At 44.1% G+C, this 23005-nt stretch overlaps 1 protein-coding gene across 4 annotated transcripts in view; it reads left to right on the top strand.

Moving 5' to 3' along the window:
- Positions 1-23005, top strand: part of LAMA3 (laminin subunit alpha 3) — a 279417-nt gene that overhangs the window by 59839 nt on the left and 196573 nt on the right. For all 4 annotated transcript variants that reach the window (XM_040479219.1, XM_040479218.1, XM_040479217.1 and 1 more), the window contains 3 exons: positions 19181-19298; positions 20233-20351; positions 21866-22036. In XM_040479219.1, the coding sequence (XP_040335153.1) occupies positions 19181-19298; positions 20233-20351; positions 21866-22036 (408 nt within the window). The remainder of the gene's footprint in view (positions 1-19180; positions 19299-20232; positions 20352-21865; positions 22037-23005) is intronic.

The following is a 23005-nucleotide window of genomic DNA, read 5'->3' as shown; positions in this document are numbered from 1 at the left end:
ATATCTTGCTTCGCAAGATGAATAATTTAGAATCTAAATAAATTTAGAATTTAAAAACCTAAGTTTCACGGCAGCTATAGCATGAGTTTAGTGCCAACATACTTATGCTAAAAACTGTTCTAAGCACTTTTCGAGAATTAACTCATTTGATCTTTGCAACAACCTTACAAGGTAGGTTCCTCGCTTCTAGAAAAGGAAACTGAAGCTCAGAGATGTGCATCCCGATGGTGTTACATAAACTGTGGCTGTTGGTCACAGGTGAGCATGCGGTAGACTCAGGGTTTGCACCGTGCAGTCCAGCTGCAGGGTCATGCAGTGATGACACATGACACTTGGGTCTGTCTGTCTGTGCTCTGGCTCCATGAAATGCTCATGGCCCTGTGAGTGGTTATAACTGCTAGCCCTTGCTCAGAATGTTGTCTATCACTTTCCACAGTTTTCCCTTGGAAGGTCCATTTGAGAAATCCCTTTGGTTCCCCAAACAGTTGCACTTCTGAGGGGCATTAAAGACCAAAACAAACGTTTGGACACTGCGGTCTGGTTTCCCTCTTTATATTGGCTACTAGGGACAAATGTTTGGTTCTGCCATGGAAGTGCCTAGAGCTTCGTGACTGGCATTTTGTGCACAAACTTCACTATGGGCTTCACATCGCATCCCTACCAGTAACTGTCCTTTCACTCCTTTTTGTTTGGTTTTGATTTTTATTAATTTCTTTACATCCTTTAGGATTTAGAGCTTTATATCCCACCCCACTGTTTTTTTTTTTTTAAACAAAAGGGATGTAGATGGCTACAAGCAATATATTGATGAAATAGTAAAAGAAAATCACTGTTTTCATTGCTAGTACATTTGGTTGCCACTTAGAGTTAACTGTCAAGACATATTTTACCTTACTTAATGATTATGCAAAGCCTGAAACATTTGTATATTCACATAGAAATATTTCTTATTTTGTAGTGCTAAGTAATATTGTTGAGTCATTTTGGAAGTGTGTGGGGAAATAGGTTCTGCTTACGTAAATGGGTTAGAAAAAAGCTTAGGGTGGGGTGCCTGGGTGGCTCAGTTGGTTAAGCGTCTGACTTCAGCTCAGGTCATGATCTTGCAGTTCACGAGTTCGAGCCCCATGTTTGGCTCTGTACTGACAGCTCACAGCCTGGAGCCTGCTTCGGATGCTGTGTCTCCCTCTCTCTTTGCCCCTCCCCGGCTCACATTCTGTCTTTCTCTATCAAAAATGAATAAACATTAAATTTAAAAAAAAAAGAAAAAAGCTTAGGATGGAAAGCCACCACCACAGGGAAAACGTACCTGAGGTTAGCTTTCGAGATACTCTAATGGGATCACGAATAACTTGTTATATCACGTGCAGGAAATTACTTTCCATCTGATGCCAATATATTGTTGTACCTTGATCACAAACTCCACTTTCCCCTCAGACCCTTTGCTTCTGACACTGTTTAGTGTCTGATTGTTTATCTTATTGTTAATCTGACAATGATTAGTGTCTGATTGTTTTCTCCATGTCCAATTGTGTAAAATCTTTTCTTCACATTCACCATGTAAGTAATATCTTGTGAGCTCAATACATACGGAGACGAAACCCCTGTCCAGTACTCTCGTCTCTTCCCGGACATTAGCCTCTCTTGTATTCAATTCTGCATCTTCTCTCTTGCTGGACAAGAGAGAACTCCAGACTCATAGTCTGTGACAGAAGTGCACTGCCATTCTGTAGAAACCATTCAAGCTTTGTAAGCTGGTGTGGCTCAGTTTTGAATTTTGCTTCTTTTTAAATGAATTGTCACAGAGATGTGTACCATCAGGCAGAATGGCCAAGCATCAAAGGCTGTGTGAAGAACAGGCCAGGTTATAATTTTCCTTTTATAATCAAGGACAAAGGGCTTGCTCTTACTCGGCTGTTTTCTTATGGTGCTGATTTGATAATGGCGTTTTTTTTTTTTTTTCCCCTCTAGGGTAACTATATCCTTTAATTATAAGGCCTCATTAGCTATTGTACTGTTTCATCCCCAGATATTTTTTTTCTTTTGCTCCTAAATGTTTCCAGTGACAGTAGGAAAATGATGTATGTGTTGATAGCTGAGAGCAGGTTTGTTTCTAAATATATAGGGATTCATCCTAAGTAGTCATACCATGACTCATAACGTCTCCCTGAGGCATTCTTTCCAACGACCCCTTGCCACCCACGTTGTATCTCTTCTTAGCCATTATTTCTCCTCTTGTTAAGAGTTGTTGCTTATTTTGGAGAACAGTTGGGGCTTAATAACGTATGTTCTATGCTGCAACTTCTTACTCAACATGTATTCCTATGGAAGGTAGACTTGCACAAAGAGATTGATTGCACCTCCCAAACTGGTCTGCAATCATGGCCTGGAGAAGACATATAGTCCATTGCAAGAAAAACACCATCAGCTCTCTCTAGAGATGGTTTGGCTGTTCACCAAGCATGGAATTCCTTTAGCTGAGGATAAAGCTGTTAAAAGGCTAATGTTGAGAGAAAAAAAAACAAACACACTGACTTCAGATTCACTCGAGATCAGGTTTCCGTGGGAGAAAGAGGAGTGCTGGCAATGTGCCCCTGGTGGAAAAAAGGGTATATATTATGGGCTGGGCCAGTGCTTCTCAAACTTAAATGCACGTCTGAGTCATCGATTCAAATAACATTTCTGACTCAGAGGTTTGCAGGCGTGACCTTAGACTCTGCATTTCTGAGCTGCTTTCCAGTGATGTCACTGTTGCTGGCCGGTGGGCCACGCTCTGAGCAGCAAGGGACTGGAGGACACCCTGCTTATTATCAGGTCTCCCTGGAAGCTGGAGAGCAAAGGGAAGCCTGACCTGGAAGCAGGGCGGGTGGTGGAGAAGAAGCCAGATGAGGTCCGGGAGGAGCAGGCAAAATCTCCTAAAGGGGCTTGTGAATGATAACAGACACTATGCTAGGGACACAGTGACCCAGGGCTTGGGGCAAAGCGTGCTTGCAGCCAAGGAACTCTTTATATTCCTCCTGTTTCTGGCTTTCTTGAGCATGCTACACACAGGTGTTAGAAAATCAGGCTGTGCAGCAACTTCTGGCATGGGCCGAAGCACCCAGGGAGGAGAGACCCCCTTGAAGAAAGGAGCAAGCTCCCCAGGATTAGCCCTGTCGGGCCCTTAGCTGTCCCCAACAGCAAGATGGCTAATTGCATGGAAGCCCAGACAGATGTGGACTCAGTCGGCACTTGGTTCCTCACTCACAGTGTGAGTATAAACATGTTCTGCATCTTCTCCAGACTTGAGTTTCTGCATTTATGAAGCAGAGATAATATTAGTTCTAACGGACTAGGCTTATTGTAAAGACTACCGAAACATAAAAGCCTTAGTCCCTGGCACATCTAAATCCTCAGTAAATGCTAGTCTTGCCTCTTCCTTCTCCTTTTTCTTATTATTTTAGTAATTCTATTCGACCAGTCCTTGAAGGTGGCACCTTTTGATTTTTTTTTCACTTGCTGCTGCAGCCACTTGTCCGTTTTTCCTATTTCTTGACCCTGCATTTCCTGACGCTCAGGGAACTAAGCCCAGCAGAGACAGACTTTCAGGTTCTGGGACTAAGCTGCAGCCCAAGTTGCAGAGCAAAGGCTCTGGAAACCCTGGGGTTTCCAGCTCAGTGAGCGGCATGTGGCTGGCCTTGAGCTGGCTTGGTGCCCCACTGCCCCATTGCCATCGGGCCACTGCGTCATACCTTAGCCGCTGGGTCCTCTCCATCCCCCTTCTCTTTCCCAGGCATTTGTGATGGGATTTCGAATTTTGACTCTGGTTCCAATGTGTGTGGTTTTCCCCCACACATCCAAGACATCCAAGTGGTTCTTGGACACTAGCTGGGTGTCCTACAATTCAACTCAATTTTGACACAGTCTTCCTGGAAATGGATAGCATCAGATCCCACAGGTTAAAGATTCAGTCCTACAAGACTGTGCCCCACCCCCACTTCAGACCCCAGTGGCAAGTCTAGGTTGTCATCTGTGCTTCTTTTTTAAAATCATTTTCCTTTTTTTTTTTTTTAATGTTTATTGAGTTTTGAGAGAGTGCACATGCATGTATGGGGGAGGGGCAGAAAGAGAAGGGGACTGAGGATCCCAAGCAGCCTCCCGCAAGCCCGATGTGGGGCTCGAACTCACAAACGGTAAGATCATGACCTGAGCCAAAACTGGACGCTCAACGGACTGAGCCATCCAGGTGCCTCATCACCTGTGCTTCTGACCTACCAGTTACAGATTGGAAGTTCCAGCAACTCCCTCTTCTGGTTTGATTAATTTGCCAGATTGGCTCACCGAACTCAGAGAAACATTTAATTTGCTAGATTACCAGTTTATTAGAAAAGGAAAGAACTCAGGAACAGGTGGATGGAAGAGATGCCTTGGACAAGTGTGTAGGAAAGGACGTGGGGCTTCCATTCTCTCTCTGGGTGCGCCACTCTCCCCAAAGCCTCATGTGCTCACCCACCCTGAAGCTCTCTGAACTCTCTCCTTTTGGGTTTTTGTGGAAGGTCTATTACACAGGCATGACTGATTAAATCACTGGCCACTGGTGATAGATTGAACCTCCAGCCCCTTTTCCCTCTAGAAAGGTCGGGAGGGTGGGACTGGAAGGTCCAACCCTATAATCATGGGGTAAGTTACTCTGGCAGCTAGTCCCCACCCCTGGGTGACCTAGAGGCTTTCTGAGAAACCTCATTAATATAACAAAAGGCACATTTAGCTCTCTTATCATTTAGGAAATTCCGAGGGTTTTCGGAAGTGTGTGTCAGAAACGGGACAGGACCAAATATGTATTTCTTATACATTACAATACCATAGGATCCCTCCTATGTCTTCTGGGACTTCACATTCTTCTTGGGGAGTCAACTTCATGAAAAAGAATTAGTGTGCGTCCTGATAAGTATAACTACCATGGAGATGATGCCAGCAGGCCAGGTCTGGGGACGCTGAGGGCGCCCCGCGGGACCAGGCAAGAGGGTCCTTGGCTTTGCATAGGATAGAAATCAAATTTGAGCCAGCAGGAAGTGAGAGCAGAGTTTATTGAAGATATAGAGCAGATACAGATGGGGCTTCAGGGAGACTCAGGAAAGGAGCCTGAGTCTTGTCTTTGTTCAGGCTCTGGGGGTTTTTATTGAGGATTGTGGCCTGGTGTATGTGTCCTTTCAGGCATTCAGGAACCTGTTAGAACAAAGACAAAGGCCCAGGTGTTAGTCCTGGGAGTCAGAGGGGCTTGGCATTGAGATGTTTAGGCTGGTGGTCTGGAATGGCCTATGAGAGCTTTGGCTGGTCATTCTCACCTAGTCCTTCCTTAGATGTTATCTATTCTAGAGAAATCATTAACTCCTGTCCCCTGCAAGGAAGTCATACGCTATTTGCATTGTGAGGCGTGTAGAAAGGGGGGTCGGGGTGCACTTCTTAGCAAGAATCAAAGCAGGAAAAGGAGCAAAAAGTAGATTTTTATGGAGTCCTTGTTTCCCTGTCTCAGAGGGTGAAAGCATCTTTGTTTGGTATATTTGGGGAAGATTTCACAAGGAAGCAGCCTTTCCTTTAGTCATTGAAAGATAAATAGGTTGTCGGGCCAATATTGGCCCTGCTCATAGTGCAACCAACTGTCTTGGTTTTCTGGGGATCGAGATGTTTTCTGGGATGTAGGATTTTCACCAGTGAAACTAAGACAGTGCCAGGCAAACCAGAATGGTTGGTCACGTTGACGAGTCCATCATGATCATCTGTCTGGGCCTTGGAGTCTTGTTTTCTTTTAGCAGTTCTCTGAGAGCCTGTAGTCTGTGGTTGGGACCCTGACGTCAAATTCTAGAACATGGAGGGGCTCTCTGCCTGGAGTAGTGGATGGCTGTCAGAGTCTCTATCCTTTTGTCCTACTCTTGGTGTTGGGACTTTTCTTGATTACCCTCTTCTGGATGAGCCTGTCTTTAGGTCAGTGTTTCCCCAAGTTAGTCTTGAATCCCTGTGCTCAGAAGGGGGACCCCTGCTTGGGAGTTAATGTCATCCTGAGATTCTTAATAATTTTATGTTTGAGTTTGTGTTTTGTAAGTGAAGTCCAATAGGACAATGGAGGATATGCTGGTTTATGGATCATCTTCCAGTCTGGACAGGTTCTTGGCCATCTGCTCCCCTAAGGCCTGGTGCTTCCATATCTCCTACCTTCTCTTTCTCCTCCCCATCTCCCCCCTGCCGTCCTGGCTGGGGTCTGAGAGCAGGTGCATGGAGGTTTGGCTACATGCACACCACGCCAAGGAGGGGCATGGCAGGGCCACCCCTGTCTCAAGGCACTGGAGCCATGGGCAGCTTGACAGGAATGAGTCTCTCGCCCATCCTGCATCCAGGTATCAGGCACATTTCTGTGGGGAAATTCTAGTCACTCAGGAGTCGCCCGTCTGTGTGGGTTGGGGTAGTGTGTCCATAGGAAGGGGAGATTGGCCTCTTGTCCTTGCCCAGAGCACAGTGTGGTGCATTGCATCAACCCAGCAGTTTTAGGGAGGAGGATCCTGGTGTGTACACAGCCAGTGGCAGGGCAAAGTCCCCTGGCGCCTGTGAGGGTCTGCTCTCACCCAGGGACGATCTTCTTGCCCAAGGGAGTCCAGCATTAAGTAGCAAATAAAAAATCATGGTTGGCCAAGAAAGAAATTATGGAAGGAAGGAAAAAGTGTACTTTAGTAGTGTTAAAGGCACCTTTTTTCTTGCCTTTGTACAGGGGCTCGTGTGTTTTCCTTTTGCTTTAAGCTCTGTTTCTAGGCCTCACTACAGACCTACTGAATTAGAGTTTCTAGACTAGTATCCTGGGAATCTGCATTTTAAGATGCTCCCCAGCTGCTTCTAATGCACACCTAATTTTGAGAGCGCTGCAGTATCCTACCGTCCCCTAGCGTGGCTGAATGTCCACAGTTGAACACTTCTTCTCTCTGGTAGAGTTGCCTTTTGTGTCCACCGTGGGTGGTGTGGGCAAAAGGAGAGAGAACTCAACTCCTCTGAAGTCTCAGCTTCTACCATTGACTTCCAACCTAGCAGGGGCTGTGGGGCCAAATTGGTAGGACCCGGGGTCCTGTAAGCATCAGCACCTCTGCATTTCTAGCTTGCCAGGATGTCCAGTTATTTTCTTTCCAGGCTCCCAGTAGAGCTGCGCTTGGCCATGTCTTTGAAGGGAAGCATGGTCCTGGGACCCGACTTGGTGTGTGATGCACCCTGTTCCCTCCCTGCCTCAGTGGTGTTCCAGATAGTAGGGGCTCTATTGGTTTGTGTCCCCACATGAGGAGGGTGTAGAGCCAAGTCCACCCTCAAGAGACGTCTGGCGTGAGTGAGATGTAGATTTAATCCCTGAGGTTCTCTGTTGATTGTCAGCTGCAGTGTAACCAGTCTATTGACTGTCACCATTCTAATGAGTGTGACTGTGTGTACATGGGCACGAATATGTGTATGTATTCATACACACGCATATATATTCACACACGCATGTATGTATACATATATACACACGTATACTTTGTATAAATGTGCTGTGACATCTGGTTTGATGTCTTCCATATTCATGTACTTTATGTTTTTTAAAGTGCATTGAGACTGTATGTGTGTCCATTTCTTTGCGTCTGACCACTACGGCAGGGTTGGTGTTTGTACAGTCATTAGTGAGATGGTCTTTCACATTCATTTAATTAATGGGAAATCATATAAAAGTATAAATGAGGTGTGTGCTAAAAGCTACATCAGGTATTTAGAACTTGTGTTGCATTTTTCCCCCAGAAAAAAAAAACATGTTATAAAAAGGACTTCCTGAGCTATGTCTTAAAAACCCATTTAGTCCCTTGTGTAGCTAAAATGGCTGTCATGTGCCATGTTTGCAATATGGGATGGCATTAACATTATGGTATAATCCTCCCTTTCTGTGTAGCTTTTGGGGTACAGGGACAAAAGGTGCCTTGGGTTGGGGAGAGGCTTCCGGAAGGAAGAGCAGGAAGGGGAAGGGAGTGGGTAGGGTTGGACCCATGGGAAGTGAGAGAGGGGGTGGGTCATCGTGTGGAGGTTTGATGATGGAACTTGGGGCTCAACCCACCCTCCACCCTCAGACCCACCTTTCTAGAATGCCTAGTCACTCACCCCACCTACCATCTTCAGACTCAGACCTCATTCCCGCGAGGTGGTGGTTGGCATTGAGTGAGATGGGTCCTGTGGGCATGGAAGGTGTCCCCACCGACCACTCCCCCACCGCAGTCCCCTTCTCTGCCAGCGTGCAGGGTGGAGTATCATTGCTCTCACATTCACCTGGAGCCCATTAGCTCGGGGCCACTGGCTCTGGTTTCTCGGTTTAACCTACATCTGCCGTGGCTGTGTCTGGTCACCCTGCCCTCTTCCCTCAGGTTCCACCCCACATCCTGTCTGGGGTAGGCTTGAATCCCTGCTTAAATTCCTAACTGTGTCTTGCCTGGAGTTGGATTTCAGAAAACTGACCCAAGGTTACTGACTCTGGCAGATGCTGAGATGGGCACAGAACCCACTTTTCCTGATAGCCGTCAGACTATCAGGACGTCAGTGAGCCCATCCACACTCCATCTGCTGCCCACCACCTCCCTTCACCCCATTGCACTCTGACCCTTCACACCCAGGCCTCTGCCTACCCTGCAGCTTCACAATGTGCCATACATTTGTCTGGCTATGAAAGTGCTTGCTCTGGTCCGCAGGAGCCAGGGCATTTGAGTGGGATCCTTTGGGACACAAGAGGCCATCTCATGTCCAGATCTGAGAGCTCAGCCAAGAGGCACCATTTCCATACAGTGAAGGTGACTTTGAGCTGTCCCATTTTATGCCAAGTAAGTGCAATCCTTAGGGTTTTGGCCGCCTATCAGCCCCACCCTCATCCAGGCAAAGTGCGGGCGCTGCCCTGACCTAAGCTACGTGTAGCCAGAGGATTCCTGTTGCAGTTCCTGAGTGGGCAGGATAATCAGACACCCATCCTGTATTCACTAGGGCATGAGCACTCTAGCTAAGAATATTTATTTAGTTATCCTGTAAGGAGTGTTTTAAAGGAAAAACAGGATGCTCCAGAAAGCATAAAATACAGAGGACTCACTAGAGAGAAGGCTTCGCTGAGACCCATGGATTAAAGAGGAATTAGCAGGCTCTGGGGGGGCTGGGATCAGGCTTCACTGGGTCCTGCTGAGTTGAGAAGGAGGTGAGGTCTTTCAGGTGGTGATGGAGCAGATAGTTGTAATGTGGGTCTGAAGTTTCCATGAACGTCTGGGCTAGAGAAATAAATACCGAGAGTCATGGTATGATGTGGGGATAGTGTTGTATGAGTGAGGAAAGACTGAGATCTAACTCTGGGTGAGCTGGGAGTGAGTGAGAGGTGAGCAACGGACAAGACAGTGCATACTCTTACAAGAAGTGCTCTGTGAGGGGAGGAGGGGGTTTGGATGGAAGGAGAAGCTTTTCCTGACTTTGAGATGGAAGAGACTTTAAAAGCTGATGGGAAGGATACAGCAGAAGGCAGGAGGGGACCCAGAGTCCTGAGGAAGGGATTGGCTTTAGACAAGAAGAGGCTCCTCCCTCCATTGGTCCAGAGGGAAAAAGAAGATGTGTAGTTGCAAATGGCTCATAGATTTGCAAAGGGAAGGGAAGGCAGTCCCTTTCTGGTAGTTCTCATTTTCCCTATGAAAGAGAAGAGGTCACCTCTGAGAGTGGAAGGAGCAGAGGTGAGGTAGCGGGAGGGGTTTTCAAGAGCACGGAGAATCAGGCTCAGAGAATGGGCAGAAGCAAAGGTTTCGCACGGTCTGACCCATAGGCGGGTCTGCAAAGGACACAGCTGTGGCCGAATGCCACTTGCGGCAGCAGGTACTGATGAACAGTCAGCCCTGAGTCTGGACTTTGGACTCAGTACATCTGTGCTGGGGCCTGCACCTATCCCTAGAAGCCAGATGGTACTGCCATCTTTGTTGCTTCCAGAAAGAATTCTTCATTGTCTGTGCCCCTACCTCTTTGTATCACTTGCTCTAGGAGTAAAATCTTGGAAGGAGACTTCTGATTAGCTGAGCCCGGGTCATGTACTCGTATTGCCTTACCTGCCACAGGAGTCAGGAAGCTGGCATTTTCAGCTTCTAAGGTTAGAAGGTGCATTTCGTGCCCAGCCCCAGATTCATAAGGTGGGAAGGGAGTTCAGGTCCTCAAAAGCCTCAATAAACATAAGACAAATGCCTGTGACGTGGCTGCCTCTCCACTGGTACTCTGGACGGCAGGTCCCAGACACCCAGGATGCAGCGTCCTCACCCGGGACTAGCTGTGATCTTTCTCAGGGTGGAGATGATGCCGCTGCACATGCATGGTCTCTTCCTTTATTTGGGCTTGTTGTTGTGACAACCAGGAAAATGTCTCTTTACATTCTCCACACACCCCAGCTGGTGGTACCATCCCCTTGGAGAACCACACCAGGGGATTTAGTGTTGAGGAGGTAAAGACCACTTTTGGCCAAAGGATGAGTTCTAAGAATATTTAATCTGTAGCCCAGCTGGTCTGAAATGACATGTCAGCTTAAAGTTCATTCTGTTATTCCTAAGTTCATGTAATAAAATCTAGGTGACCACCATTACGCTCTACAGACACTTACAACTGTTGTTGAAAAGGTTTCTGAGGTGCCCTGTCATCAGGAAGATCGTTGGATACACAGCCAAAAGGATAATTTTAGCCTTAGGTAAAACTATGATCTAGCCATGGTTGGTGAACTTAAGAAAGAAGTAACAGAGGAAAAAGGAATAAGATAGCCCATAAGAGTAGGAAAGGACCATTATGAGTGCAGGCCCAAAATGTTACAACTCTCTAGGTAGAAAGATATTTGTCAAGAGGAAGAGCCTGGGACATTCTGGAGGGTGTGATTTTTTTTTTTAATTAAAAAAATTTTTTTTATTTGAGAAAGAAAGAAAATGAGTAGGGGAGGGGCAGAGAGAGAGAGAGAGAGAGAGAGAGGATCCCAAGTAGGCTCCACACTTACCTCGCAGCCTGACGCGGGGCTTGATCCTATGACTCGGGGATCATAACCTGAGCTGAAATCAAGAGTTGGAAGCTCAACCGACTGAGCCACCCAGGTGCCCGAAGGAGGGTGTGATCTTCTTTCTGAAAAATGACAGCCACATAGTTTGGAATCTGATTGAAGAGAAATCACCATGACCGAGAAATATTTTGTTGAAGCCTGATATAAGCCATTTATAGAAATCAATCTATTTTCAGGAATCACTGAGTCTAAAAAATTTTAACCAGATTCAAGGAAGAGTTTGATGACTTAGTCTTTGGTAATTAACATTGCATTAGTGAAACCTCTTTGCCTTGAAAGATCCTGACTGTGTAATTTCCCTTGTTCTGTATAGTTTGTCAGACAAATTCTTAGGCTGCTTTTCAGTTCAGTGAGTGAACCAAATGCCACGGGCAATTTTCTTACAGAAAACTCCCTGAGTTTTACAGGGAGAATCAGGCCCTAGACCAAAAAAAAAAAAAAAAAATTTCGGACAGTTAGAGTAACCAGAGCAGGATAAAATATAAGGTGTTATTAGGAAATCGGACCCAGAGTTCTTAGATTCCAGGGGGCTTCAGCTTATTTAAAACCACCACCATTTTGTAAATTGTTACTTGTAGATAAAATGTTCCTGAGCAACATATGCTAGTCTCAAATTCTGCACTTTGAGTCTACTTGGGGAATAATGCTTAAAGTCCACAAGGACTGAAAATCCTGCTCTATGACATTAATCATTTTTTTCTCCAGAGTTAAGAACTCATCAGAAATAAGATATAGATGCAAGTGTTTGACCTTTTCTCTTTCAGTTTTTTTTTTCTTGAAATCTTCCATTAAAAAAATGGTAGGCTTGTCATTTTCCAAGTTATTAGAGTGTTCCAGATCTTTAGACTCAATTTTGCTTTAGGGTTGCTATTTCTCAGACTATTGTAGTTATTTTTAATGAGGAAATGAGAGACTTGATTCTTCTCTCCTTTCCACTTTCTACCCCTGTCTTTGCCTCCTGCTGACTGGAATTTTAATTCCTTAAAAAGAACCCAGGGAAACATGGTTGTCGGTATTTAAACCCTGGGCAGGCTGTCATGTGGGATAAAGAGTGGAGATCTGTGTTACTCCAAGGCAGGGGAAGTGGACTTAGAAGAGAAAGTTTTTGACAAAACACCAAGGAAACATAATGGCTGGAACTTGTCAGCAATGCTGTGGGTTTCCTCTCAAAAAGAGATTCTTGGGTGAAGGTTCTTAACCTGGGTGAGAGGTTGACCTAGGGACCTCTTGAGTCCCTTCCTGTAAGTTTCTGAAATGATCCACGTTCCCTCCTCACAGGTGAGCAGGTGCTTCTGGGAGACAGGAAGAGGCACGGAGGGACAAAGTGACTTTTCTCCTGAGCACAGTCTTTTTGATGGTGCCAGAGACTGGGTTTTTCAGCCCCAGGTGATGATAAACTTACAAGAAAGGGGTGACTTTGTTCTGCCATTGGCAGATGTGTTCTTTGGACCATGATTAAAAGGATCCTTTTTTCAGGCCAGCTGAGTTGTGTTTTCATCATTGGCCTTGATTGTTTTATGAGGATTATATTTCATTTTGTAAGACGTTCTCAAACAAGGTTACCAAAATAGAGTTTAATTTCGCTCGATCTGCATTTTTCCTTCGCAATTAACATTTTTGTATATAGAACTAGCTCCATAGATAAGTTTTCTAAATGGGCACCCTAGAAGAAGTTTAATGGTTTTGTTCCATATTTTGGGCCTTACTTTTCCTAACTTGTATTCGTATTTTTACATGGAGAGTGGGAATGTTTATAATTTAGCTAATAGAAACTAAATGTTTGAAGGTGCCTTTTCACAGGTTACTGATTAATGACAAAGGTAAAAAGATAATGATGGGGGAAATCTGGTGGACACCTCATTAGACAGAGGATCAAACATAGCATCACTGATAATAGGACCACCTGGCATCTCGTGCCCCCTGGCGTGATGCCATGAGAAGAAAGGTAATGCAGGAAGTAGTCTTGCCAAAATGCTTAATCAGATGATGAGAAAATAATCAGGCAAATTCAGATTGTGGACCCTTCTGTGACAGAAAGGACGTGGTCTCTTCTTAATGCCAGTGTCAGGAAAGACAAAAGCCATGGGGGGACTGCTCTAGGTTATGGGACACAAAAAACTTAATAGGTACATGGTGCATGTAATCCTGGATTGGAATCCAATGAGTATTGTTAGGAGAATCAGGGAAATTTGAATATGGACAGTGTGTTAGATAATGTTTTTGTACAAATGGTAAAAATTTCTTAGACATCAAAATGTTGAGGGTGTGTAAAAAAGTCCGTGTTCTTGGGATATACCTGCTGAAATAGAGGTGAAGCATAATGATGTCTGAAACTTACTTGCAAAGATTCAAACACAGAGTGTGTGTATGTGTGTGTGTGTGTGTGTGCGTGTGCACGTGCAGAAAGAGCATACGTGAGAGAGAGCACAAGTATGGCAAAATGTTAACGTTTTGTGCATCCGATGAAAAACATATTGATGTCCATTGTACCATTCTTTGAGCTTTCCTGGAGGGTTGAAATCAGACAAAATAAAACGTTGGAAAAGTGAATTAGAAATTTTACTCCACTTTGTGGAGCAATATGCTTATCAAATTCTAAAGCTGTTAGAGCAGACTAATTTCATATCACAAACTTAAGACTTTTGGTGGAGGGTGTGCTATCTAGTTGAGTGAGAAGCTAATTCCAGATATGACTTTAGATACATTTGCATAGCATTTTGCAATTTCGCGTGTCCCATTGATTAGTTTCATTTCAGTTCAACAACATTTATTAAGCACATATTCTGAGGATACAGGAGTGATTAAGACACAAATGTGGGAACAACAGATGAAAGTGAATATATGCCACAGAGCATGATAGGTGCTCTTTTAGATGAGAACATAAACTTTGTATGACATGGATGTTATTGCTCCTTATTTACTTAACAAATATTTTTTATGATCATTTTATGTTACTATTTTATGGGCGAGGACATAAAATCTCAGAGTGGTTCAGGGAGGTGCTTAGAGTCACGTGGCCAGCAGGTGGCAAGGCAAAGGATTCAGTGCAGGGGGTTGGTTCTCCTGCACCCTTAGCAGTCCACCGAGCTTGGGCACTAGCTAGAACACTTGGGGGTTCACCTCTGCCTCCTGAACTTGGAGGCAGCTACACAACTTTAATATCCATCTGTCCATGCATCTATCCACAGTATTTATTGAACATGGACTACGTGGCCATCTGGGAAGGCCCTGAAATCATGGGCTGTAGTGAGCTGGAATCTCAGAGGCTTCAGAATGGTGAGCATTGGCAGAGAAGCAAAGGTCAGATGATGCCATCTTGTCTCACCTGCTCACTTTAAAGGCGTTTGAAGTCAAAGTGCCTCACACTCTACCTATTATATTACCTGCTTCTTTAAAAAAAATTTTTTTTAACGTTTATTCATTTTTTAAAAAAAAATTTTTTTTTCAACGTTTTTATTTATTTTTGGGACAGAGAGAGACAGAGCATGAACGGGGGAGGGGCAGAGAGAGAGGGAGACACAGAATCGGAAACAGGCTCCAGGCTCCGAGCCATCAGCCCAGAGCCTGACGCGGGGCTCGAACTCCCGGACCGCGAGATCGTGACCTGGCTGAAGTCGGACACTTAACCGACTGCGCCACCCAGGCACCCCACGTTTATTCATTTTTGAGAGACAGAGAGACAGAGCATGAGCGGGGAAGGGGCAGAGAGAGGGAGACACAGAATCTGAAGCAGGCTCCAGGCTCTCAGCTGTCAGCACAGAGCCCAACGCGGGGCTCAAACTCACAAACTGAGAGATCATGACCTGAGCTAAAGTCGGACGCTCAACCGACTGAGCCACCCAGGCGCCCCTATTACCTGCTTCTTGAAACATTATTTAAAAGACTACTTTGTGTCTCCAGCTGATTGATCATGAAGTTCAAGCCCTCTGCAGCTCATTCCAAAATCACATGGAGAAAAGACTACAGCTCAGTTCTTCCTGGTCATTTCTTCCTCCTTATCTTTGACTCCCAAATATTATTTCTCTGAATTGCACAGCTCTGCCCCTGCTTTTCTGCTTCTAGAGCTTTCATAGTCTGGCACTTTCTAGCCTCATGAAGGGCCCTTGTTTACATCTGTGAACCTCATAAGTCACTCATGAATGCTTTGAAGAATTGTGAGTGATCAAGGAGCAAGCATAAGTAACTAATAATGGGAGTTTAACAGAAGGAGCCCTTTATTTATTTATTTATTTATTTATTTTTTCAACGTTTATTTATTTTTGGGACAGAGAGAGACAGAGCATGAACGGGGGAGGGGCAGAGAGAGAGGGAGACATAGAATCGGAAACAGGCTCCAGGCTCTGAGCCATCAGCCCAGAGCCTGACGCGGGGCTTGAACTCACGGACCGCGAGATCGTGACCTGGCTGAAGTCGGACGCTTAACCGTCTGCGCCACCGAGGCGCCCCTGTTTATTTATTTATTTTTAATGTTTATTTTTGAGAGAGAGAGAGACAGTGTGAGTGGGGTAGGAACAGAGAGAGAGGGCAAGACAGCATCTGAGGCAGGCTCCAGGCTCTGAGCTGTCAGCACAGAGCCTGATGTGGAGCTCGAACTCACAAGCTGTGAGATCATGACCTGAGCTGAAGTTGGACGCTTAACCAACTGGAGCCACCCAGGCTCCAGCCACCCCTGGAAGGAGCCATTTAAAAGGCACGTGATTTTAAATCATCAAGTAAAAAAAAAAAAATAAATTCATACCTGTTGGCTTGACTTGAATGAACCGAGCTGCAAACCCACTTTGGGGACCACTCACTTTGCCTTGCAGTGACACTTTGAATCTCAGAGGACATTTGCTGCAGAGCTGGAGTTCTCAGCGAGAATTGACTGCAGGTTACACAGCGGTGGTGGTGATAGAGAAACCATAGGGTCTGGTCATGCAGATGGGGTCAGAAGAAACAAAGTGCACCCTAGCAACAGTCGGGGCACTTAAACATGCGTTGAGGAACCTCAGAAACCAGTTCCTAAGATGAAAATGGAAGGGATGTCCCATCCCATGGGCACTGGAAGATGAGTTGGTAGGATCAGTAGGCTTATTAAATTAGACCGGGTGGTAGGCTTCCAAAGGTTGGCAGGTGGTGGGGGGAAGCACACTGAGGCACATCTGAACCGGCTCCTAGATTTGGAATTTTTAACTGCTGTGCTTGCTTCAGAGGGAGCACAATCCAGGTCAAATCCAATCCAATGAAATCCAAATCAGAAAGAGGGAGAACAATCCAGAAAGAAAGGAGACATTACCTTGGAACAGGATGAAGTGAAACAAAAAGAGTATCCCTTCTGAGCCACCGAGACTGTTTTATTTATTTGGAGTTTTCAGTAGCAGAAAGTGCAGCTTTGGAAAAACCAATGCACTCAAATAATCCTCGAGATGTATTATAACATAGCTCCTCATCTCCAGGCTCCCTATAATGGAATCTTAGGGTGATTGGAAATAATGGTATTTGGAAGTTTTCTGATAATTTACTCCCCCTAGGATAAAACAGGTCAACTATTAAGTACCTCTTAGGTTCTATGGCTTAGCTAATGATCAGTGAGTAGAATACACATAGGCTCAGGATTTTAAGCCTAGAATACTTGGACATGTTACTTAACTTCTTGAGAGAGAATGTGAGGTGTCTCACGTAGTACCTGGAACATAGTAACTGTTAGATCATAAACTATTAAGTAAATATGTTGTTTTCTACAGTGTGTGTGTGCTATGATTGTGGACTTTTGAGGGAAGAGGTTAAGAATGCTTTGAATTATTCCTGTATCCAAAAATGTTTCCTTTATATCCTATCTTACTCATGTCTAAAGGCGGTCTTACTTTGATGTGGTCTAAGAGATAAGCAAATAGTTTTCAGGGAAAAACATTTGTAGTGATTTTCCAAACTTGGAGTTCTGGGATTTCCTCTGAATTCCTTCACTATGTAATAATGGTATGTGTCTTTTGGAAATTATTTCTATCTTTAGAATAGATTATGGTTTTCAGAATACCTTACAATTCCTAATCAGTTTTTCTCCATGAGGTTGGATCATTTATTTCCAAGGATCAGTAAATAATCTGGGAACATTAATCTGAGCCAGTGAAGTGGCTTTTTTTCAAGATCAAAGAACGAGTGTTTGGGACAGAACTGGCTGAATTTAGGGTTTTCAGTCATTGGTGTGACAATTCTTCCTTATGCAGAGAATAAGCCAAGGGGCTTCTTAGGGCAAAGGGTAATCTCTGTGACCAAGAGCAGTGGTTCTCACAGTGTGGCTTGGAACCCTTTGAGATCCCCAAGACCTTTCAGGAGGTCCACAAGCTTTGAGATCCTCCCCTTTCCCATAACAGATCTATGTGAAGCCAGATTTTCTTTAAATACTTCAATCAAAACAATACAGAAGCAGTGTGAGAATCCAAATGTCTTCTATTAATGCACACATTTAAAGAGGCTTTAAAAATGTAAAGTGAAGCCACTACTCTGTACAGTTTTTAAGTTTTGGAAAAGGTAGCAATTTTTTTTATAAAAATATGGTGTTTATGTTAACATGTAGTGGGTTTATTATTATTTTAGTGAACTGGTGATAGATTTTTCAATTTTCTCTGCTTTTATATTTAATATGGGTACATTACCAAGAGATATAACCCATATAAACAAAAGCTTTTAGAGGTTCTCAATAACTGTAAGAAGTGTGCATGGGTCCTGAGACTAAAATTTGAAAACCATTGTCCCAAAGATTTTGGCTTCTAATACCAGGTTTGGAGCATTTGCAACTAGCTGCTAGTTCTAAGACTTTTTTTTTTTTTTTTAAGATTTATTTTTGAGAGAGAGAGAGAGAGAGAGAGGGAGGAGGCAGAGTACCAGTGGGGGAGGGGCAGAGAGAGGGAGACACAGAATCTGAAGCAGGCTTCAGGCTCTGAGCTGTCAGCACAGAGCCCGATGTGGGGCTCGAACTCATGAGCCTTCGAGCCGTGAGATCATGACCTGAGCTGAAGTCAGCTGCTCAACCAACTGAACCACCCAGGCACCCCTAGACTTTTTAATTTTTTAAAATATGTGACTCTTACCATATCATTGTATGTAAAAAAATATAAAGAGGAAACCCCCTTATTTTTGTCCCTAAGAAATGAAAGGATCTCACAAAGTCTGAGTACTGCCTCTTTCTCTAACTAGACACACTCATTGTTCAAATTGCTCTATTGAGCTAGTTAATAAGGTGGGGGAATCCTTCTGAGAGTCACTGTTGGCTCTGTTACTTGGGGTCAGGGAGTGGGGGGGGGTGGAGAGCATGGGGGGGTAGAGATAATCCTTGTTCATTGACATGTTAACATATTTAACACCTGTGTTTATTGTCATATCAGGCTCTTTGGGAAATACATAGACTTTCAGGGTTCAAAATCCAAGCCATATAAGTTTTCAGGGAAGGGTAAGAGTAGATTTGCAAGGATACCTGAGGTCCGTCGTGGGAGGCATGTTGCGATTCATCAGGGGGAGGGCAAAGAAAGGACCAAAGTCTCCCCGTGTCTCTTCCATACTTATACATGGTTCTGGCCATGGGCAAAAGAGTAATGAGGATGAACGAGAAAATCAAAAAGAGGGAGAACAATCCAGAAAAAAGGAGACAGTGGAGATGATGCAGGGGAAGGAGGTACTATTACTCTACCAAAGAGTTGCTTTGCTCTCAGTTCTGCAGCTGTGAGCTCTCCAAGACCTGGAACCAGGGGCCGTGGCACTCCTGGGAGACACTCTGGGCTGTACTGTTGGTTCTTGATCCTGGGAGAGCTTAGCACAAGATGGTTGTTGCTTGATATAAGATTTTTCAAAGATACAGGCTTTAAGATACTGTGTAGCCTTGTTAAAAATCAAGGATGAAATGAATAAGGTGTGACAAAGATTCATGTATAGATCTGGTGGAGAAAGAAAAATGATGATTTGGTTTTGAATACCATAAGCTTGAGAGTCTGCACTGAGACAGAGTTGCCCTATAGGCAGTTATAAATAGGATCTGGATCTTGGGAGAGGGGTGGCTTGATGTGTTTCCTTGGATCAGCATCACATAGAGATGGTCAAGGTTGTATAATAACTGTATCTCCTTTGCTTTATCAGCTTTTCCATGTGGCCTATATTATAATCAAATTTGCAAATTCTCCTCGCCCTGATCTTTGGGTCTTGGAAAGATCTGTAGACTTTGGAAGCACCTACTCACCTTGGCAATACTTTGCTCGTAAGTAACCTTGCTTATGACTATGTTATGAGGGACTTTAATTATTTGCAACAGATAAACACTGGATTTAACTAGAAAATTAGTCTCTCATTTTGGCTAATTAGGGACGGGTCAATTTTAACTTTCTGGTTTACTCTCAGAACATTCTTGTTACTCAATCATGCATGCATTAATTCCAAGGATACACATGCAGAACTGAGGTTGAAGTGCCTTTTATGATAAACCTTTTACCACTGTTTAGGAAGAAGCAGTGTACCTGTAACTGGGCCATAGCTCCAGTCCTTTTCCTTTTATGTAGAATTAGGGACTAAGTTTCATCTTCATGGATCCTGGATCTCACATTATTTACCATGACCCTGTTATCTTCAACTAACGAAGAGTGTCAGTGTCTCTGAACCCTATGATGAATTGAGGCGGATAGAAATTTTGCTTACAAAGTCACTGGGCTTTCCATGAATGCTCCTTAGAGGGTAAACTTGCCTAATGAGGAGTGAGGAGTTAGAACCACATCTCCACACATTTCTGTTGGAAGTAAGTGGCCTGACATGGCTTGGTATTTTCTTTCATGAATTAAAAACTTCAGTTTAAGCTTTTGTCTAAAAACCTTAAATGTTTCCCTGTTCTTTCCTTCTGATGGATTTTCTTAAGAAAACGTAAGATTTCTTTACTTTTTTAATTATTTTTAAAAATGTTTATTTTGAGAGCGAGAGAGAGGAAGAGAGAGAGAATCTCAAGCAGGCTCCATGCTGTCAGTACAGAGCCCGACATGGGGCTTGATCCCACGAACCGTGAGATCATGACCTGAGCCCAAGTCAAGAGTCAGAGGCTCCACCAACCCAGCCACCTAGACGCCCTGGATACATAAGATTTCTTAAGAGATTTACAGTAAGATCATAATAGTTTATTTTATAGTGTTAAAATCTTTTATTCCTAGACTCTAAAGTAGATTGTTTGGAACAATTTGGGCAGAATGCAAATATGGCTATCAGCCAAGATGATGATGTACTTTGTACTACTGAATATTCCCGGATTGTACCTTTGGAAAATGGTGAGGTAAGTCAGTACGGGAGGATGGGAGAGATAAGACTCAGAAATGAACATGAGGATATAAAAGTTTCCATAACTGTGAAACTTGCACTTTCAACATCTAACATAGATCATGATGGAAACCAGAACTTAGAACGGACTAGTAAAGATTTCACACTGCAGACTCCCAGAATGAGTTGGGTTGGAAATTCCTTTCTTTTTTTTTTTTTTTAATTGAGGTACAATTGACATTGGAAGTTCTATTTGAGGTCTCAAATTCTTTGGAAGTCAGGACTCTGGATTCAAGGCTCACAGGTCTTGAACTGTCTTATCTGGGGAATGTTGAAAAAGTGGGTTGCTGGTGATTGAGGTGAAGACCTCTCCCACTGCTTCACAAATAAATATCCCCTGTAAGAGTGAGGAGATGAAGGGTAGGTGATTGTATGAATCCCTGGTCCTTCTGGGCAGGGTGAGAATCCTCCACAGGGGAGAAGAGCATTGCTGTCCCTTTGGAGTTGCATTTGGTCCTAGTGAAGCCAGCTCGGCCATTGTTATGGGAGATGGGAAAATAGAATGGGGAAAATTGGAGAAGAAGTCCCTGGAAAGTGAGGCCATCATGAGCATGAAATGAGTTTTCAGATGAACTTTTTTTTTTTTTAAAGTTTATTTTAATTTTGAGAGAGAGGGAGAGAGGGCGCATGTGTGTGGATGCAAGCACATGCTTGTGAGCGGGGGAAGGGCAGAGAGAGAGGGAGAGAGAATCCCAAGCAGGCTCTGCATGGTTATCCGTTATCGTGAAGCCTGATGCGGGGCTAGATCTCACAAACCAGGAGATCATGACCTGAGCTGAAATCAAGAGTAGGATGCTTAGCCAACTGAACCACCCAGGTGCCCCTCAAATGAGCTTCTTTCAGGATGCCAGTCTCCCTGTTTTAGATGGAGAGATCTTTCTTGAGCAACCCTATCCAGTATCTTCCAATGGCTGATGAGTGGTTCCTGTCTCTTATTGTTGGCACTTGGACTTCATCACTTCAGGCTTTAAAACCAAACCTGGGTTTTGTATAGATCTTTTTGTACTTTCCACAGTCAACTCTGTATCCAGAGACTTCCTTTCTTCAACTTCATTTAGGTTTTTAGGTAACTTGAGCTTTGTTTCTTCAATGCAACCAAAAGTTGTTTTCTTATATTTATAGATTTTAAGATTTATAGATTTATAGATTATATTTATATTTTCAACATTTCATAGTATTACAACCCCCTAACTACACTGATAGAACAAAGGGTTGAAAATGAAATGGTAACAATTTTTGAGAGCCTAGGTTTTAAGGAGAGATAGCCAGAATTTGGAACTGGAAATGGGAAGGAAAGACAAAACTAGCAATGATATTTTTAGACGTAAACAAGACCCAAGACCACCTACAAACTCTAATGGCTCAAAGAAACCAAACTAAAAAAAAAAAAAAAACAAATGTTATTTTTAGTTACTTGTGGCTGTATTTTCATGAAAGGACTTTTTTCCCTTCTGTGTGTGACTATTTTAGATTGTGGTGTCCTTGATAAATGGTCGACCAGGTGCAAAAAATTTTACTTTCTCTCACACCCTGAGGGAGTTCACAAAGGCTACAAACATCCGCCTGTGTTTTCTCCGAACCAACACCCTTCTTGGACACCTCATTTCCAAAGCACAGAGAGATCCAACCGTCACTCGGCGGGTGAGTAGTATTCCTAAGTGCCTACAGAACAGTTTCTGTTACTTTTTTTTTTTTTTGCTTATCAGATTAACTGCCTTTCAAGTAATCTTTACAGCCAGTAATGGTGTCAGCATAGGAGTTGTTCTTGTATGAAATACTAGATGTAACTTTGAAGTTTAGTTGTTGAAGGAAAATCATTCTATTCAAAGAGGACGAAGTCAAAGATGACAGCCCCTCAGGTGTTAGCCTGCTATTCTGACAAATAATCCCCAAGTCTCAGGGGCATAACAAAATAAAGGTTAATTTTTTGTTCATGTCACAGTCCAGTGTGGGCAGCAGGTGGAATCGACTCCACGCAGTCATTCAGGGAAGCACACTCTTTTTATCTAGAGGTACAGGCATCCTGTAGGACCTCAGAGTCCACCTCTAGATCCCCTGCACCTGGTCAGCAGATGAGGAAAGAGAGCGCATAGAGAAGACCCACCTGCTCCTGACCACACTGGTGACCTCCATTGGTAGGAATTGGCGGTGTAGCCCCCCCCCCCCCCGGCGCCATGTGCAGGAGGCTGGGTAATGTAATCCAGCCACAGTGGAGGAGACGGGTATTGTGAGCACTAGTGATGTCTACTGCATTGGGTAGACATCTGTTACTCTCAGTGTCAGGATGGTACCCCTGCGTCCTGGGCAGAGAGGGAGCCAGCAGAATAAATATCTTGAACTCACTCTTCTCCCACCCTCTGATCTCCTGCTGGTGCCTCCCACTGGCCAAACCCAACAGGAAGCCAGTGGGCAAGAGATCCTTGTTGTAGCCCATAAAGTTCAGCCCCAGAGCAGAAGGCAGAAAGAAAAAGGTGGTCCTGGAGAGTGGACCTGGAAGGGTGAATGGAAGATGTACAGTGTATCTTATAGAGTTTGGCTTCTTGTGTAGGTAATATCAGAGAGCTGGAAGAGGAAGGCAGAGAGATAAGTAGGTTTTGCTACAGTTTTGAT

Source organism: Herpailurus yagouaroundi, unplaced genomic scaffold (genome assembly GCF_014898765.1).
Source record: "Herpailurus yagouaroundi ecotype Mexico unplaced genomic scaffold, PumYag 142, whole genome shotgun sequence".
Classification (NCBI taxonomy): Eukaryota; Metazoa; Chordata; class Mammalia; order Carnivora; family Felidae; genus Herpailurus; species Herpailurus yagouaroundi.
This window is presented reverse-complemented; position numbering and strand designations above follow the sequence as displayed.